Source organism: Copadichromis virginalis, linkage group LG4 (genome assembly GCF_057382275.1).
Source record: "Copadichromis virginalis isolate Kocher_CV1m ecotype Utaka linkage group LG4, C_Virginalis_male_GT1.1, whole genome shotgun sequence".
Classification (NCBI taxonomy): domain Eukaryota; kingdom Metazoa; phylum Chordata; class Actinopteri; order Cichliformes; family Cichlidae; genus Copadichromis; species Copadichromis virginalis.
This window is the reverse complement of record NC_140621.1, coordinates 26,072,708-26,091,846: the sequence shown is the minus strand read 5'-3', so window position 1 is coordinate 26,091,846 and position 19,139 is coordinate 26,072,708. Positions and strand designations below refer to the sequence as shown.

The window sequence follows — 19,139 nt, the reverse complement described above, 5'->3', positions numbered from 1 at the left end:
AGGGCTGACATCACTCTTTAGCCACAGCCAGTGACTGGTCCTCTCGGGAGCTAATTCTCTATGCTAATTCTCAATTCTGCCGTTGGGCCTGTCCTCTGATTCCAATCTCTCTAAGCAGTTTTGCTATTGTACTGGCAACAAAGCCTCTGCACCCCACTTCTACCGGGTGCACCTTGATCTTCCAGCCTCTGTCCTCTGCCTCAGCTGGCAAGTTGGCATACCGCAGCTTCTTACACTCAAAGGCTTCCTCCATTGCATCCTCCCACGGCACTGTCAGCTCAATGATGTAAACAAGTTTTTGGGAGTTGGACCAAAGGGCGAGGTCTGGTCGCAGAGTAGTTGTTACAATTTCTGTGGGAAAAAATGGCCTCTGAACCAAGTCCACTTGCATCTGCCAATCCCTGGCAACCTTCAGCGGGCTTAGGTCCGGGGGTGAAGGGCTAGTCCTTGGCTTGTCCCCCTCCCGGACAAATGCTGATGAGTACTGATGCTCCTCTTGGTTCGTGAAAGGTTGAGCGTTGATGGATTTCCTCTTGCACTCAACTTTCTTTGAGTTCACTTTTATCACTCCATTTTGTTTTGTGTGTGAATACTCAGTACTGTAACCTTTTCAAGAACATCTTCTTTCAGTCTTTTGAAAACGAAAGCAGAACACGACAAACTCATTTTACGCGAGTTTGCAGTTGAAATATTATATCTCTACAAACCACATCGGACCTTTCTCTTGTCTTTAGGAGCCTCTGTGGTTTTATTTGTCAAACTAACAGGAAGATGTCTTTATTGAATGTTCACACTGCATGTAGTTTCTTAGAACGTTTGCTTGTGGAAACGATAGAGTGAGTCAACGCCCATGTCAATGTTCACTTCATGTATACCATGCTGCAGCTCTTTGTATAGGGGCAGTTTTTTCTGTGACTCAGAGCCAAAGGAAACAGCTTTTGGGGTCAGCTACACAAATTTCAAAACATCTGTTGAGGTCGATCTGCTTTATATTTAATTTTCTTGTGAAACTTGGTAAAAACATGATGCAGTTCTTCATCTTTTGTTTTGCAGTGATACATAAGTATTTTTTCTCTTGAGCTTTTTACTTAAAGTTATCTCTATAGTATCTCTACTATGCTGTTGTGGAACTCATCTTCCAAAGAGTGCATTCATTTTACATAAGCTCCTTTTAAATAGATTCCTAACACTGAAAGTGCAAAGGCCCACATGGAGTTGCTCCATTAACCTTGCAGCTTTGAATGAGGTACAAATGATTAACATGAAAAATCTTCTGACCATAAAACCTTTCTATTTTTGAACAACAAAGCCTATTCATTGGATTTATATAAAGTGCACGGAGTCTCCATAAGAAAACAAAATTGTTTTTTTGTTTTTTTTACATATGAAGTTTAATGCAACAAATTCAACCCCAAGAACAACAGTGGCCCCAAGATAAGCAACTGTACCAGATGCAGAACTGGAAAAAAAAGAAGGAACGTTGCAATTTTTGAAATTAACATGAACTGTTTACACGTTATCTGATGTGAATAACCAACAAACTGAACTGTTATTTACTAGTCACGATGGTATTTGTCAGAGATCTTATTTTCTTTAGAGAATGCCAAAATTTAATTGTTTCTCGTGATTATATGATTTCTTTACGATTCCTAATATTTAGGGGAAGATCTGAATTTTTCCACATCTCCAAGGACAACCTGCCTCACGAGTACCAGTCTAAGGGGAAATTTGCATGAATGCATGCTCAGTGGATGGTTAGTCCAGTCATGCTTCAAAACTGAAAATAAAGAAAGAAAAAAGCATTATTTCATCAGCTTTCTTTAAGCATTTTTATTATTAACCTTTATTTAACCAGGAAAAGTCCCATTGAGATTAAAAACCTCTTTTGCAAGGGAGTCCTGGCCAAGAGGCGACAACACGTTGAAATTACCGTATTTACAGTACGGTAGTTGTTTAGGAGTAACATTGTGAGTGTAAATGTATTTACAAATGCAACCCTTAATCAGATTTAATCTTAGCTTCTTCCCGTCTTCTACACAGAAGACTTTGTTTCAGTCATATGTCCTGACTCATTTTGCGTCACTGGTACATACTGCTGTCAAAACAGTCCCGTTTTCCCTCGTCTGAACTATCTTTGCAAAAATCCAACAGCCTCTTGTCCATTTCATCACCTGGATCTTTGCAGAAGTGATTGCGAAAGAGGATTTGACATTTTGAAGATGTTATTACATCAGACTGTAGCATCCTGTTTATTTGTTCATTCATTTGTTTGGTTGGCAACATGTTTTGATGCTGCGTTTTAAATATATCATGTTTAATATTGACGCTATGTGAAGTGAGGAGGGTTTATTGTAACACAGGGTTATTCGACTGAGCGTCTAACGGTCTTACAGGACGCACATGAAATGCGAAATAACAGAATCCACGCCCCCCCAACACATACACACTGCTTAAACCCAACTATTTCTTTAGTTTTCACCGAACACAAAGAGAAATCAATGAACTTGACTCGCTGTTCAAACACTTTCTTATTCTAAGTATGGTGTCACTCATGTGTTTAGATGCTCGGGCGGATTTATTTCGCAAAATCACAGCAAGTGCAAGACATTTTTATTGCGTGTAATATAACGTATGAACTACAACCTTCTGTGCAATACTTAGAATTTTGCTTGTGCAAATCAGAAAGTGAGGAAACTGTTAACTTCTTCAAAATAACTCTGCATTTTCCTCCACGGGCGTAGTCTTTCTGCGCCTGACGAAAGAAAACGAAAGGAAGAAACGCACGAGTGTGCGCACATTTAGAAAAAGCTGTTCAGGTGGATCTGCTTCGTTTTTAGTTTCCTTCTGAGGGTTTTGTACGCTTGGTAAAAACACTATGTTTTTCTTCATCTTTATTGCGTGGATAGGTAAGTGTATTTTTTTTCTTTGCGCTCTTTACTTTGTTAAAGTTACCAAATTATAGTTTCAGAACGGAACCCATCTTTCGGATGAAGCGCGCTGTTTCTTTTACATCAACTCCGTTTTTAGGGTCTGAGCACTCAAAGTGCAAAGGTCCCGTTGGGATTGTTCCGTTTATTATCATTTTTTTGGTATATATGCATGACGAGTCCCACAAACAACAAACTTTTAAATTTACATTGCGCACACGTGTCAGCAGCTGTGAGCATTATATGTAGGCCTGTTTTCGAAAAGTAGTCTACCTCCTATGTCCTTTTCCTAACAACACTTAAAGATGGTAATTCACAGTGACTTAGGGAAAAAAAGAGTTGTAGGCTGAGAATCTGGATTACCTGAAAGTCGTCTCCCAAACCCGAATTTATAGTCCCGCACGTGTCAGTCTGCGTATAGGGTTTCCGTTACGTCTGCGATGGAGAGGTCGGCACTACACAAATAGACAGAAAATATCATGTACAGATATATTATGAATATATTCACTTTTTAAATTATTAATATTGAAGCTTTTTTTTCTTTTTGATCAGGTTGGCGCAGTTGTTATTGGGCTAGCAGCACGTGGCAATTAAAAATCACAGTTTAGGTATTTGGAGTGACTATGGTTAAAGTATCCGTTCATTTTACTTGGATCCTGATTTTAATCCTTAAATCAACTTATTTCCTTACCACGTTAATTACACCTTTCTGTATCTCATGCGGTCAAGTGAGCCCTCACTTGCGAAGGTAGCCGTCCTGTCACTACAAGGGCTTGTTACTAGGTGTTGCTGGTACTGTTCACTGTGCAGCTAATATTAGCTGCACAGTGAACATGTGTCAGATTTTCCTGCATCTATTTTTTTTTCTCTCGCTCATCTTTTCAGCTCCACATTTTCGCCACTGTTTCCGCACTAAACACTGCTCCACACGTTGCGCAAGTGCAAAGCAAAAGTATTGGAGGGCGAGCTCTGGGCATGTCTAGGAGATTTGAATTGGGCAATACAGTTGGCCCATCGGCGCAAAAGTGCGTCGCCCAACAGGAAAATGCCCGGTATGCCAGTTCACCAGTCCATCTCTGGAAGACACTGTGCGCTCAAAGATTTCTTTTCAACTCAGACAGCTCTGTATAGCCGGAACTGACTCTTGTGACAGCAGGTGTAGCAACAAAGCAAACGGAAATACGCTGTTAAATTATCTACTCAGTTAAAAGGAATTATATTCTGACAGCATTTGCAATAGAGGATGTTAAGGTGACACAAAGTTGTGGTCAGAAATTTCATTCTTATGGTGACACATCTGAATAACTTGTATTTATGTACAATTTCTTGAACTGGTGATCTTGGAATCGGCAATTGTTTGAAAATGTCTCATTAAGCTTCTAGAGTGGCCTTCCCAAAGCCCAAAGAACATCTAGTGAACCCACTACAACCTGAATAAGACTTGTAAAGCTACTACTCTTGTTAGTATTTGTCAGAGATTTTCTATAGAGAGTGCCCATTGAAACTGAAGTAAATTCAATCATTCAATTATTAGCAGTAACCTCACCAAGTTTAGTGGGTGGGTGGGAGATCTCAAACTGAAACAAATCTTGAAGAGTCTGCAACAGTGATCCCAGATAATGTTAGTTATATAATTTAGTGTGGCTTTATTCATCACTTTGGACATTGAGTATCCTCCTCAAGGCTTTTCCAACTGTAAATTTTGCTGCTCCAGGTCTGTTAGCCACGGTTCACAGTGAAACATTACCAGCATATGCACATTTGATAGTATTTTTCTTTACTATTTGATGATACGCCTAACTTAAGCTTTCCTGTATCGTTTTAGGAAAGCCTGTGAGCACTTCCTGTCCGTTAGAAATAAGCCCTCCTAGTGTTGTGGTAAGGTATCAAGGCTCCTTTTCAGCTAACTGCACCTCACTATCTAACCAGACCGATGGAATGGGATGGGAGTCTCCATATGGAGGAGTGGACCTTACCAAGGGTGTCACTTCTCTTCTCTTAAGAATTGACTCTGTGCCAGTGTGGGAGTTAGAGCCAATGTGTTTTGTAAATCTCCATGATGGTGATCAGTGTACAAAAGTGTTACCAGTCACTGTTTATAGTGAGTAGCCTTAACTTTGTCTCACACTTTTCAAGTATGTCATTAGTACTTAATAACTGGGTAAAATTAATTCATTTGATTTTTTTTTATTTCAGAAATGCCAGACAGTGTGTCTCTGAAGAATTTAAGTGCAGTGGTGGAAAGCCAACAGTTTGCCATACAGTGTGACATTGTTAATGTTGCACCAGCAAGAAATCTCTCTGTGCTTTGGCACAAAGGAAATAAGATCTTGTCTTCTCAGACATTTGATGAGTCCAGTCCGTCTCCCGTCAGTAAGTCATCTGTCCTCACTCTGACTGCTCATAGAGATGATGATGGAGCTGAGATCTGGTGTGAAGCAAAACTAAACCTGTGGCCAGAGGAACAACGTCCTCTTCCAGTGCGTTCAGAGGCGCATATTCTGACTGTACTCTGTGAGTTTTTAAAATGATCTTAATGTAATCAAAAAAATATTTCTCTTTGTATTTTCATTTTCAAGTTTTTCTGTGTGCAATTTGATTTCACATATGTCCTCAGACCAACCAACCTTTATCAGCGCTTCAAATGAGACTCTGGACTTGCCAGCTGGTAAAAACATTTTAAGTTGCAATGCAACAGGAAACCCTTTGCCATCATACCACTGGCAATTCCCACAAGCAGCACAAGAGACGTACAAGGATCAGGATGTGAATTATCCTATTTTGACTGGACCATTTGAGTTTCCAGGGGTCTATACTTGCACCGCCTCAAACTCCCAGGGTACTGTGACTAAATACTTCACAGTCAACAAACCTCCAGGTAAGTTCTCATCAGTTAATTCAGTACATTTCCCATCTTGTTATATTTTATCATCTATGATTTTTTTTAAATTCTTCTTTAGGTATTGGTCCCGGGGCCATTGCTGCAATTGCAATTGCTGCAATTGTTTTTGCTATTATCTGTACTTTGGGAGTGATTCATCGCAAATGCAAAAGATAAGAGAATGTATTTTCAAAGCCAAAAGATTTGCTCTGTGCCATGTTTGAATCCTCAAAGTTTTTTAGCTACATTCTTAAATGTATTAAAAACACGAGGACTGGTAAAGCTCAAATAGCATGTTTTGTTTTAGCAATTTGTATCCATACATTTTTTTTATGGAAACATGATTGTACTTATCAACTGTAACGTCTGTATTTTTTTCTTCTTTCGATGTTTTAGTGTTTTACTTTTTTGACACCATAATTAGTTAATAAGGCCTATCTTTTCAAATGCAGGCTTCATTTGTCAAGCTCACTGTGATTCACTGTGCAGTGCTAATATAAAGAAAAGTTGGGACAAAAATTGCATCAACATGAACCTTTCAAGTATTTGACCGCTTAAAATCCCTGTCAGTATTAGTATGTCCTCACTAATGCACGCTACAGTTTTTAGATATAATCTCCTGAAAACAAGATTAGTAACTTTTTGCAGCATTGCTCACTTGCCACATGTTGTCTTTTGTCAATTTATTTTTGATCTGAAATCCAGTTTTACAAGCGTGCACACATTAAATCAAAAATAAAGTTGATAATAAGTGTCACGATGGTCATCATCTCTGTCTAATCGTTTAGGTCTTGTAAAGCCAGCTAACATTTTTGCCAATTATGATTTTGTGACGAGCTCCATTCCTCTTTTCTGTTCACGTCTCCAAATCAAGAAAATCAATGTAGTGTTTGTCTAATGTCGAAGACGTAAAGGTTTAATTCAGGATAAAGCCTAGACAGAAAATGCATTAAAGAAAAGAAATAATGACAAAGACATTTACAACTACTCTCTTTATTACGGTAACAGCCATATTTTACCATGACAATAAAATATGGAATCTTCCTGGGATTTACACTGAATTCCTCAGTTGTTTGACGGTCTGCAAAGAGAGTGAAATTTAGTCAGCGACAAGATTATACAACATTATGACAAGTACATTGACAAAACTGACAGACTGAACTTACTTGGCCCATTCAACATTGAGAATAAGATGATCATATCCAAATCCTGACACTCCTGCGATGGCTCTTGCTGCATCCTCCCGACGGTGGAAACTGATAAAGGCAAATCCCTGTTGGAAACAGGATGAGATTACTGAACCATGCTCAGTTTCAGTTCAATGTCAACAGTTTTTTAAAAAAGGAAAAGAAAACGCACCCACACTCAGCAGCTGATACTTAAAAAAATATATACAAAAACGACAATAATAAAGTCAAGCACTCAATTTTCACTTTCACTGGAACACTTGACGGACAACATGTTTGTGTATTTTCTTACGAACAGAAAACTAAACACTGTAGTCAATTTATCAGCTACACCGTCTTGGAAAGAGGTTTGTTAAGAAATTGTTGCTGACACTTTATTAAATCAAATGTTCGCTTTATAACTGACCTTCGACTGTCCCGTGTTCTTGTCCTTGGCCAAATAGATCCTTGAGATTGAGCCAAATGGTCTGAAGAGCTCCTGCAGGTCTGTCTCACGGGTGTCCTCAGACAGGTTGGTGACACGAATGGTAGCATTGTCATCAGCTGTCAAAAACAAACAGTGTTTCTATTGAACAATACTTGAGGCTGTGCAGGCATTATCAGCCATAATACCACTACCATTACACCATCCACTAGTTTCTAAAGATCTGTTTTGAAGCCCTGAAGTTTAGCATTTCCACTGTTGCCATCTCGGCTGCAAAAACTGGACGCAATTTGGGAGGCTGGGTGTGACTGTAACACTGCAAGCTCAGTGTAATGTCTTTTGACTGACAACTCATTAGCCATTGAGCATGCAATTTCATCTTCCTTTTTGAAACATAGCATTACTAAGACTTCCAAAAAAGTGAAAAAAAATAAGTGAGAGCCCATAAACTAAGAAAGCCTTTCCCTCTAAACTTCTATAGGACTGGAAGTCTTTTTGAAACCCTGCATTTCTATCGCCATCTGGTGGCAACACAATAGAAAGCCACCAGATGGCTGCATTGCTGCACTGGCTTCATTTTTCTGACCTGGAAGTTACATCCATGTTTTATAATGCCTATGGCAATTTCTCAAAGAATAACGGGTGTGAATAGTATAAGCAGACAATGTGCACCCACCTCTGCGGTTAGGCTGCATGGACTCCCCTCTTCTGGTGCCTCCATCCCTCAGGCTCGGAGGAACATACTTCCCGGTCTTGCTCTGTGCAGGCTGTGCAGGCTCTGGCTCCGCTGGTGAAAGGAAAAGCATGCAACATTAGTCATGATAACTTTAGGAACACCAAACCGCAACAGAACATCTGACAGCAAAAATTTGACTATATGAATGATATGTTCATGATACCTGAACCAGCAGGCTTATCCTTGTCTCCAGTAGAAAGCCCGAGCTGTTCAGCCAGCTCCTTCTGCATTGGGCCCAGGGTGTCCTTGTACGGACAGCGTGTAGTCCAGTGATCACCTTTGCAAATACGACAAGACACGATCTTCTGTCCTTTCAGTTTGTTCATCGGATCTTCATCCTGGTCTTGGGCATTTAAGTCCTACAAAATGAAAAAGATACATCAAGTAAAAAGGCAAAGCTACACCATAGTTAACTTTTTTTTTTTTTTATTAGAACAGTAAACAAAAGCAGCAACACAAAAAAGCAAGACTCTCACCTCTTTGCTGGAGATGAAAGTCATGAAGACATCATCACTGACGGTAGTGGTGGCAACATTAGGACCTGGTGCATCATACTCAGAGTTACCAAATTTCTTCCAGTTCTGAAATGAGTGCGGGATAATGTTTGACACAGAGTTTACTATTTTGCTCATGGATAAAGTGGAAAAAGGTTTACTTTTATTTAATTTAAAGACAGACCTTTCTTCTGGCAACAGCTTTTGAGGCTTTCCTTGTCTCAATCTTAAAGGTTCGCACAATCTAGAGGACAAAGAAACAAAATCAACAACATATAAATCAATATTAATATTAATTAATAATATTACAAACAAGTTTCTTTGTATACAGCAAGTGCAAATATTTAAGAAGGTTATGTTAAAAGGACTGGTTCTCATTTAGCAGTCATCTACTCTATTCAGGCTTTATGCAACATGTCTCATTCACCAATTAACAAAAGCATTTTTTCTACCTTGCTTTCTATCTAACGTTAACACTTCAATGAAAGCATCAGGTTCAGTGTCTCGCCCAAGTATAGTTTGGCATGCAGACTGGAGCAGCAAGGAACCGAACAACCAACCTTCCAGTTAGTAGATGACCTGCTTTACCGCAGCCACTAATGCGCCTCTAATAAAATCTATACAAATCTTGAAAAATGCAGTCTTACTCGAAGCTTTCAGATGAAACTATGACCTCTAGAGGGCATCTGGTATCAATAAAAGAAATATTAAAAACCATTTAATGACTACATCTGTAACTTTGCTGTATAACATGTCAATTGAGAAGTTTGTAAATTTAGAATCTAGTAGATGGAAAACAAGAATGGGTTTTACTCTGTATCTATGTTTTAAATGTGCCTGTAATTGCTTTTTAACATATATTACTCATAGCTTATGAAGTTCTAATGCTCAAAATAAATTGTACAACCCATCATGTGCCACAGGGTTTCAGAGGTGCAGCCCAGGGTTGACCATGGACACCACAGACTAAAGCCTGATAACCTTACACAATCGATGATAAACCTTATCACACTCCGTTACAGAACTGCAGTTATATCAGTAACAACCGTTTTTCCTGCACTTTTTTGTGCAGCCATTTTTTCATGCTCCTCCAGAGCCCTGTTTTAGACTGCAATTACTACATGGGCGACACCCATGCTTAGCAAAGGATCAATGAGTGGGAGAAAAAACTACTTGTCCTACAGCACTACAGACAGTATCTATATCTCCTTAACAAAAGTAATGCAATCACTGCATCCATTCTTATAACTCTATTGGTCTACAAATGCAATGATAGATGCATTTTTAACCATTTAAATATAATGAAGATAAGACTTTGTATAATGAGTCTTGTAAAAACGACATAATAAACGTTTTATTACCTTGTACTTCTTTCCATCATCATCTATTTTATATTCCGTGACAGTTTTAATATTTCCTTTGATGGTCTCCTTGGGGGATGGCAGTGTGCCTGTGAAGAAAACATTCAGTTTAGTCCTTGAAACTGCTAGAAAAACGATTGTTTTTCACGCCCCGTTTCTGAAGAGCTTCGCTTCCCACGTATTCAATCAAACTCTCAATGAAAGCACCATCAAGGCTCATCTTTTGATCAAATATCCAGTTCTGAATTGGATTTCACACTCGGGTGTTCTTATTTGCAATAAGACACTTATTGACTTTTGATTACCCGTGGCGCTGAAACCCTACTTCTAACACAGCTGTGTTGCTAGCGTAGCCTGCTAGCTGATAGCTGCACTCATGTTAGTACTGAGAGACCCTGCTTACGTCACTGTTACAGGCCTCAGCATATATCGGTAACTCTTTTCATCAATAAATCGTCCATCCATGTCAGTCACACGAATATATCACTCCAGCTTTTGCATAATTAGACAACCCAAATGTCTCAGGTAAAAACATTTTTAGCTCTACGTTTACGCCTAACAACCACGTGGAAGTGGAAACCGCCTAGCCGGCCTCCGTCTTGAGTCACTGGACTACAGCAGATGTGTTAGCATTAGCTAAAGCTGATAATAGGCTCTTTACCTTCATCTCCTTCCTCCTCAACTTGATCAGCCCAGCTGGGCTTGGAGCTGAAAGACAGATGCGAAAATGCCACGTTATTTTGAGCTCAATAAAGACTTCACAGTATGAAATGAAACAAACAGAACTTACTCGTCGTATTCACTCGACGGCATCCTCACTGCTAGCTTCACTTTAGGACCGGAGCAGTATGAGTCGAGCGGCGTCGCTACTGTACGCACTTCCTACCACTTCACAATAAAAGTATAGTGTAATCCCCCTTTTTTTTGCTTCAAAATAAGAGCGCAGAACTCATTGTCTAAAACCAAACCAAATTAAACATCGGGGTTGATAATAATCTGGAAAATTCTACGCAAATGTAAAATTAAGTTTTTAACAGAAAGCAATATCTGAGATCTTAGGGGTTTAAAAACAAACAAACAAAGACACGAACATGCAATTTACATGAACATGAAATTTAATTTAAAAAGTTTTTTTAAGAGCAACAATAACAACGATTTTTATTTTTCAATTCGACCAACTACATTTTTAAAGGGACTTCTACTACACAAAACTAGATTAGTGAAAATTAAATAATATTCTGGATTCTTTCAAACCTTCCTCACATGTTTGATAGTGGAAAAGAAGCACATTCAAGAGCAAATTTTGGGGCATTAGAAAACCTTTATTTCTAGCAGTATTCTTCAAAGCACTGTTGGTCTGCATTCAAGTCAAGGAACATAAGGTATTTCTGGAGATTGCACCTTTACAAATCTTTTGGACAGAGGTTGCACCACTGCAGCCTGTCTCACTCAAGTGGTAGATGTCTGTAGATGATGGTCGGTCAACTTTAGAAGCTGGCATGTTGACTTGATTTAACATGTTGTCAATTGTAGTAAAGCATTTTAAAAGAAGTTGGTTTCTTGTCCAATTGGGTGCAGTCTCTCCTGCAGACAACCGAAAATTCTGAGATGCATAGGTCAAAGAAATGTTAGATCTGCTCAAGGGCCAGATGCATATCTCAGGCGAGGTGTCAGGACTGATCATTTGCCATACACAGCTTGATTTTTTCAGACCCATCACTTCTTCTTTTGTTCTGCACTTGTTCAGTTTCCTTAGATTTTTTGAAGGACACACTGCACTTGACTAATATCCCGTTGGGAATCATGTTGTTGATGCAAAAAATATTTTATTTATCTTTGGGAATTTTCATAGATTCAACTAAAGTACTTTGAATAAGTTAAAATATTTTTCTGACAAGCTGCTAGCAACAAAAAATTAAAAGATACATTTAAAAATTGGTTCTTTGCTATGTTGTCTGTTATTTGTAGACACAACTCGGGTTCATCCTTTGCCATAGAGGACTTTGTTAATGCTTGAATGATTCATATGTCAGTATAAAATGGTTAAACAAACAAACAAACACAAAAACAAAACGTTTTTCAGGTGATGTGATCAGATGCAAGGACTGGACTGAAAATTTGTGAAACCATAGAGAACTATTGCTCAGGAGCACTTAAAAATATAAGAAAGGCTGGCTCCTTGCAAACAAAATGAAAAGAAATAACTGATTCAGTATAATTTTTATTGCTGAACTAGGCCAACAGGAAATTAACCAAAATAAACACAATGAAAGTGTTTTAGAAAAGTCATAATAGAGACTAGTAACACTTTGAAATAAGATAGCTACAAGAAAGTCAAGCAAGTGCTATATGCATTGCATTGCATGTGTTAGACTGTACACAAAAACCACAACAAGAGCAACAGCTCATCACCCCCCGATGTTGTCTTCTGAGCTTTTTCCACAACATGCTACTCTCATACTGTCAAACACAGCCATGTAAAGGACCGGATGGATACACATGTTCACAGTTGCCAGTCCCTTTGACACTTGGTACATATCATAGATCCAACAGACAGTGTTGTCCGGATGCAATAATCTTAGATGCAAGTGATAAATCTGAAAGAAATGATAAGGCACGAAAGAAATGGCATACAGCACAAGCACTGATGCGACTAACAGGGCGACTTTGCGTTTCTCAAGAGGGGTTATGTTAACATTCTTCCAAACTACCCAAATCACCACACAGTAAGAAGTGAAAGTAACCAGGAAGGGAAACAGACACCCAAACATAGAGAGGAAAAATTTGTAAACATAGTGAGGGTGTTCAGTCTCGTTGCAGAAGGACACGCACTGAATTTTGTTATTAGACCCATCTGAGCAAACAGATGCAAATTTCAACACCGGACTGGAAATGACTCCAACGATGACCCATATGACTATACTGGTGACCTTGGCGTGGCCAGGCGTTATATAGGAGCGGGTGAAAAATGGACAAGCGAGGGCCACGCATCGATTCACGCTTATCGCCATGATGAAGAAGATGCTCACATATAAGTTGCATGTGAAAAGAAACTTTTCCAGCTTGCACACAGCGTCGCCGAACATCCAGTGCTTGTCATTTGAGTAGTAGACGATTAACAACGGCAGGGTGAGGACGTACAGCAGGTCGCTGATGGCTAAGTTGCATGACAGAACAACACCGGTGTGCCAGTTTCTTCTCTCTTTGACGACCAGCAGCCACAGGGCGAACAGATTTCCAGCCAGAGCCACGACAAACTCAACTCCATACACCACAGGCAGGGCGCCTGTTTGAAACTTCTCACATTTAGAGAAGTTAGACAGCATGCTTTTAATTTGCTTTTAGGTACACTGTTAGAACTGTCCAAGCCCTGCAAATCAAAGTATATTAATGCATTAAATTTCATTATCTAATAAAACAACAATTATTCTGGCACAAATTTATATTTTTGTAGAAAAGGAAGTTATTGAAGCTATTTATAGAAACCGCTTTTCACTATCTAAAAGTTTAAAAGTGTTACAGCTAAAACAGAGATTATATTTAGTAATGAATTCTTTTTTTCTCTTACCGAAAGGGTGACGAATAGTGCGTTATGACTTGAAAGTTAAGTCCTGCGTGATAGATAGGAAAAATATGAAACACTTCTCAAGTACCATTCTTATCTCTGTCGGTGATAGAAGTGAGCGAGAAGCGGAACGCACGCATGAGCATAGAAGCAACTTCCTCATACCCTTTGTCTTTATTTCACAACTAGAAGAAGGAAAAGCACGACGCCAACGTCAAGCATCTGTAATAGTCACAGGACAGATTAGGTATGTTGTAGCAAAGCTTCCATCCACATTTGTTTTGTTTTTTAATCTTTCCCTTCATCTGCCATTAGTCTAAATTTGGGAGGATCATTTATACATATATTCACATTATAACAAATGTAATCTATTCCATATCACATAGAGTAAAAACAAAAAGTCAATTGCTATCCAGGAATTTTAAAAAACTAGCCAACATCGTCCTTTTGTGGTGCTGGGCCAACATGCACTGAGGGAGCTGCTTTGCTTATTATTACTTGTTTGGCTATGATTGGCAATATACTACTTCCCTTTTTCTTATCCTCAATGCAACTCTGGATTTCACATCAATTTTTGTAGGTGTCAAATGTTCAGAACTGTACATGAAAGCTTAGAAAATGTGTCATAGCAGTTATTAAATATAGTAAAAAGGACTATTAAAGGTCAAGTTCATTTTTATGATCCTTAAACACTTGAAGCTTCATTTATCATACTTAAACATCTTTTTCTCAGATACTTTATTTTCAGAAAGATCAACATATTTTGCTTTCAATAATGTGTCAAAAACAATAGGTGACATGAACTTTTCATTAAAAGTCTTAATATTTCATTTCATTTTAAACTGGTATCAAAAGGTGCTCATGTAATGCGGTTATTTTTCATTTAGCTTTCCCTCATCTGTAACAGTGTTTCCATGACATCATGCTTGGACAGCAACTCAGGAAGAGATACTAATAGTTGCTGGCTGCTTTCTTCCAACTTTGTATCTCTTTGCAGTTACTTAAAGTTTAGTAAAACAAAAGATCGATTAAAAAGAGACAAACTGGGAGTCAATTTATTTACAGAACAAATACAGTTTGAAATTCAAAGATCTTTGCATAACAGAAAGAGGTCGGTTTTCTGGTGACAAATATAAATGCTAACAGGAAACTCTCACAGGCGTCACTTGCAGATAAAGCATTCACCAGTTAAATAACTTTTCCACGTTTCCTGTTGGAAACAGAAAATTTCTCCAAGTCCAGTTTAAAAGGAAGTACTGAAGGTCAGCCTTTTCCCTTCCTCTGTTTGAAGCCTTGCTTTCTTCCTCCTGCACTCTTATTAAAGCCCATTTTGCCTTTCTGACTTTTAGACTTGAATGGTCTGTCCCCATTTCTCCTTTTCCCACCAAATCTATCCTGCTCTCCAGCTCTCTTTGCTCCAAAAGCCTTTCCTGTAGGCTTCATTTTCTTCCCAAATGATTTTTCCCCATCCCTGGATTTCTTCCATCCTTCTTTCTGTTGTTTTTTCCCTGTTTGGTTTCTATGCTGTCCTCCTGGTGATTTGGAACCTCTGTCTTTTAAAGATTGACCAGGGGACAACTTCCTCTTCTTGGCAGGTCCATGAGATTTTTCTGAACTCCTCCTCTTCTTCTTTCCACTCGGAAACATGCCTACATGGAAAACATCTGTTAATACTTAAAAAGACCCCAGTGAACTAAAAGTGTTAAGTAAATGAGCTACAGTCACCTTCTTCTGGCTCCTCTCCTACGGCCTGTCTGTAGTACTCTGCCTCGTCATCAGACTCAGCATCAGCTCCCTGACCGTCCTGAGCCCCTGGATCCTCCACCTCACTGTCCTCTTCAGCTTCGGCACGTTTCTTCTTAATGCCTTCCAGGCTCTTTTTCCTGTGAGAAAGAAATGGAGACACAGTTTGTCATAAACCGCATCAAAAAATGGATACAAAAAAAGGAAAGCCAAAACATTTGAAAGCCAAATTACCTGTGCTCTTCTTTTTTCTCTGTCTTCTGAGCGATGTTCTGCTCCTGCTTTTTCCGGCGTTCCTCCTTTTCTTTTATCTTTGCCTCCTTCCTCTTCAGGATCTCCTGGATTTCTTCCTCCGTCTTGGAGACTACAAGGATTGTACAAATAATTCCTGGTTAAGAACAGTTTTTGCCAGCTTCCAAACGATAAATAAAATTCTGCAAGTTCAGGGTGTATCAGTAAGCGTTTACTTTTTTTTTTAGAGAGAAATCATAGAATTCATACAGTTTTTTTCATCATGTACACCCCTGCGTATGCTAAAGAAAAAATTAGGAAAAGGATGCGCTTACTCATGGAGTGATATATGACGTTCCCCTCGCCCATCCCTTCTTGAATCTTCATTAACCGCAGAGTCATGCGAGGACCAATCTGAGAACAGCACAATGAAATTTTCAGCACCACTCAAACACTATTTAGGGAAAAAAAAAAATAAAAAAAATAAATCAACTTTGTGCGCGTACGCACTTCGGTCAAGCGGACGGCACTCTGCTGGGACGCCATGTTGCCTCTTCCAGAGTAGACCTGTGGAAGTTCGGTAACGTTGTGCTCCTCATCTTGCTCAGCTTCACTTTCTGAGAGGTTTGCCCCCCTGAGAATGGTTACAAAGAACATTTCATTAGACAAAACTCCAGCTCACCAACGGCTACAAATCCGAGCCCCTTTTAATCCTCGAGGCTACAGCAATTGGACCTGAAAAAGAACCTTACTTCATCAGCAGCTCACTGATATCCTCAAACTTGTTCATATCAGGGAACCTCTCCTGCATCAGCTTCTTGACTCCACGGCTCACTCCCACAGGGACAACCTTGAGGCTGCTGCAGGGTGGGAACAACATATTGGTCAATTTCAATGTGTAATCAGTAAACAGAGTAAAAACAAACAAACAAATGTTTTTATCCTGTGGGGGCTCATCAGTGCGTTTACTTTGGACATAGATCACTGAACAGTCAAGTCAAGGTCTGTCATCATCTGAGCCCGAATTTCACAGGATTGTTGTTGAATGTAGGTTTAAGTAACTGGAACTAGTTTCGTGTACGTTCCTTAACAGCGCATCATCTGTGATGTGTGCGCAGATGCATAGATTCAAAAGCGTTGTGACCTGATGTTTATAAGCAACTTAAAATGATAAAGAATAGCCAATTTTTACTTACTAATGCCGGAATTCAATTTCCTCTGATTCGGAATTGTAGCTTAACAGGACACACCTCTTGATGGTGTTGAGGCTTATCTAAAACATAAGAAACAGAACGAAACATTCCTCTTGAGTGGAAGTCAGGGTTAGGCAATCACAAAGCTGAATGGATCAACAGAGAGATCAGAAAGCGTTTACTTTTGATAAATCTTCACATAAACTCAGAAGACTATACTTTCATCATATCAATGAGGTTTTAAACCTCGAGTCACCCAAGGAAAAAAATATTGCAGTAGCTTTAGTGGTAAAACCCACCTTGTGCACATTTATGGAAGGAAACATGTTTTGGAACATGGTGGCCATAAGTTTGATATGCATGCCATCTTGTCCAAAGTTATTAAGGATGAGCAGCGGATGATACTTGAACTGCTCCTCGTGCATCCTGTGCTTCTTCAGAGATGAAACGACATCTTTGATAAGACAGTACTGGAAAAAAAACAAAACAAAAAAACAACTTTGTAAAAGTAAGGAATAGAACGATCAAGAAAGAAATCGCAACTTTGGTAGTTTGGGCACATCAGTGCGTTTACTTTGAAAAACATTTATTAATCACATTTTAAAATGTCATGAACCCATGACTCATTTGATTTAGTTTTATTTTGCATGCACAGTTTAAATTATTTACCTTGGTGACCTGGAAATGAAGCATGGGACCTTTGGGAAGACGAGCAACTCTCTGTAAGAAGAATGTTTGATTAGATTTATAACAGAGCCACAGATTTGACATACAGTTGCAAATGCATTTGTTTACAGTCTAATATAAGGATTCTCAACTTGATGTGACAGGAAGCCAGGTGCTTGCTAATATTAAACAATATAAAATGTAAAAATTAAAAAAGGTCTAATATTTCGCTATTTTCAAATGACTTAACTACTTTAGCTCTGACACCAAGCACATTTAGAGGTAAATTATAGGCCTCAGTCAATCAATACTCTAAGGTCATCTTACCATGTTGATACTGGTGGGCGTTTTGCTGAAGATGTTGAAGTGCGTCACTCCCAGTGGTCCTGCTATCGCAACAAAGTCTTTGAGCACATTCTTCTTCCTAACCTGTTTTTTTTTTTTGGTAAAAAAGTAAAACGATTTCACGCACAGTCTGCAGAAATAAAATATGAATAAATCAATACAATAGTTGCCTAAAGAACTCAAAGAAGGGACCTTGAGAGAGACTGCGGTGTAGGGCTCCATGACTTTTCGGATATCGATAATGAGCTGACCCACGTTTTTTCCAACCTGGCCCCGGTGAAACACCAAAGTGTGGGGCACAGCCGAGTAAGTCTCCTCGGCCTCATGGTTGGCCTGTAATCGGTCTTTCTTCTGATTCCGGGTCTGTTGAGGGCGATAAACACATATTAGTAAAGGGGTCAATTACTGACTGTTGCTGGTCTCACGTTTAGCTTTAAGTTTAGTGAAAAGAAGGCTAACGTGAAAGGGTCTCACGACACAACTAGCTTTACAAACCACACACATTTTCATACTCATCGCTAACTACAACCCAACAGGGTTTCCATTTAATAAAAGTAACAGTTTGGTTTTTCGCAAACTAACAATGATTAAATAGCCTCTTTAATAGCAGCATTTCAATCCACATCGGCTAATTTTTTAGCACAGGCCGGTACTTACCTTTGATTTCCCCATAATTCAGCTCGAAACAGAGCGCAAGAGTGTAATGGGAACAAAAACACACTCACAAAAACTATCGCTATACTATACTTAAGCTACCAAGAACGATCAAGCTCATTTTTTGACGATATTAACCAACAGTTAGTCCAAACTGAAGTTAACGTGACGCCACCCACATGGCTCTACTCTGCTTTTCTAGTGTGTGTCACAGGCTAATAAGTCCGTATTTCTCGTGTCTTCGATAGTTCCTAGCCGGTGTACGCTACTTTGTTTTTTCCAATTGCAGTTCATCATAGTAACCGCTGGATGGCCGTAGACAGCTGAGACGGCTGCATCTCTTTGAAAGATGGTAATCGACCCCCTCCCTTTCTATGAATTTTGGAATAATAATAAAAGAAAAATAAAGTAACACAAGTAACATATTCTAATTCTATCTATTTAATTCAATATACATCTCAAAAAGTTGATTCTGTTCATCTGGACGTAGCGTTTTGTGTTTCATCGCTCATCCAAGTGACATCTTCAGTCTCAGCTGACTGCAGGTTTCCCCAAACCACTGAAGTGGGCTGGTTTCAGTCATTATGCAAATATACTGTTTATAAGATTTGGGGAAACCTGCAGTCAGCTGAGACTGAAGATGTCACGAGACGGCCTACCTGAAGGAGATTAGGAATCCGGAGAACTGGTGCCAGAGGAACAACCTCCTTCTAAACGTCAGTAAGACAAAGG

General features: G+C 39.1%; 4 protein-coding genes across 4 annotated transcripts; 1 reads left to right on the top strand and 3 right to left on the bottom strand.

The window, feature by feature from the left end:
• Window positions 1-2,727: 2,727 nt before the first annotated feature.
• Window positions 2,728-6,565, top strand: LOC146711619 (intercellular adhesion molecule 1-like). Its single transcript, XM_085454518.1, has 5 exons — window positions 2,728-2,906; window positions 4,753-5,028; window positions 5,124-5,441; window positions 5,545-5,805; window positions 5,888-6,565. Exons 1-5 carry the CDS (start codon window positions 2,876-2,878, stop codon window positions 5,983-5,985), a joined length of 984 nt encoding a protein of 327 aa, XP_085310644.1. The 5' UTR covers window positions 2,728-2,875; the 3' UTR covers window positions 5,986-6,565.
• A 220-nt stretch (window positions 6,566-6,785) lies between these two features.
• On the bottom strand, window positions 6,786-10,885 carry eif3g (eukaryotic translation initiation factor 3, subunit G). The gene is made up of 10 exons (XM_085454519.1): window positions 10,801-10,885; window positions 10,672-10,718; window positions 10,011-10,099; window positions 8,834-8,893; window positions 8,632-8,736; window positions 8,319-8,514; window positions 8,096-8,206; window positions 7,402-7,538; window positions 6,975-7,081; window positions 6,786-6,889 (listed from the first exon to the last, which is right to left on the bottom strand). Exons 1-10 carry the CDS (start codon window positions 10,821-10,823, stop codon window positions 6,874-6,876), a joined length of 891 nt encoding a protein of 296 aa, XP_085310645.1. The 5' UTR covers window positions 10,824-10,885; the 3' UTR covers window positions 6,786-6,873.
• Window positions 10,886-11,155: 270 nt separating this feature from the next.
• Window positions 11,156-13,694, bottom strand: p2ry11 (purinergic receptor P2Y11). Its single transcript, XM_085455458.1, has 2 exons — window positions 13,579-13,694; window positions 11,156-13,380 (listed from the first exon to the last, which is right to left on the bottom strand). Exon 2 carries the CDS (start codon window positions 13,334-13,336, stop codon window positions 12,419-12,421), a length of 918 nt encoding a protein of 305 aa, XP_085311584.1. The 5' UTR covers window positions 13,337-13,380; window positions 13,579-13,694; the 3' UTR covers window positions 11,156-12,418.
• A 909-nt stretch (window positions 13,695-14,603) lies between these two features.
• Window positions 14,604-18,609, bottom strand: ppan (peter pan homolog). Its single transcript, XM_085454516.1, has 12 exons — window positions 18,411-18,609; window positions 17,946-18,116; window positions 17,736-17,837; window positions 17,412-17,462; window positions 17,042-17,212; window positions 16,746-16,822; window positions 16,302-16,409; window positions 16,060-16,183; window positions 15,885-15,963; window positions 15,553-15,682; window positions 15,301-15,458; window positions 14,604-15,224 (listed from the first exon to the last, which is right to left on the bottom strand). Exons 1-12 carry the CDS (start codon window positions 18,423-18,425, stop codon window positions 14,839-14,841), a joined length of 1,572 nt encoding a protein of 523 aa, XP_085310642.1. The 5' UTR covers window positions 18,426-18,609; the 3' UTR covers window positions 14,604-14,838.
• Between the last annotated feature and the right edge of the window lie 530 nt (window positions 18,610-19,139).

Coding starts and splice junctions, on each gene's coding strand:
- eif3g (XM_085454519.1), bottom strand. CDS start 10,823: ATGCCGTCGAGTGAATACGACGA. Junction 10,100..10,671: donor TGAGGAGGAAGGAGATGAAG/GTAAAGAGCCTA, acceptor TTTTCTTCACAG/GCACACTGCCATCCCCCAAG. Junction 8,737..8,833: donor AAGCTGTTGCCAGAAGAAAG/GTCTGTCTTTAA, acceptor CACTCATTTCAG/AACTGGAAGAAATTTGGTAA.
- ppan (XM_085454516.1), bottom strand. Junction 16,823..17,041: donor CTTCCATAAATGTGCACAAG/GTGGGTTTTACC, acceptor CTTATGTTTTAG/ATAAGCCTCAACACCATCAA. Junction 15,683..15,884: donor CGTCATATATCACTCCATGA/GTAAGCGCATCC, acceptor CAATCCTTGTAG/TCTCCAAGACGGAGGAAGAA.
- LOC146711619 (XM_085454518.1), top strand. CDS start 2,876: ATGTTTTTCTTCATCTTTATTGCGTGGATAG. Junction 5,442..5,544: donor GCATATTCTGACTGTACTCT/GTGAGTTTTTAA, acceptor ATATGTCCTCAG/ACCAACCAACCTTTATCAGC. Junction 5,806..5,887: donor CACAGTCAACAAACCTCCAG/GTAAGTTCTCAT, acceptor ATTCTTCTTTAG/GTATTGGTCCCGGGGCCATT.
- p2ry11 (XM_085455458.1), bottom strand. CDS start 13,336: ATGCTGTCTAACTTCTCTAAATGTGAGAAGTTTCAAACAGGCGCCCTG.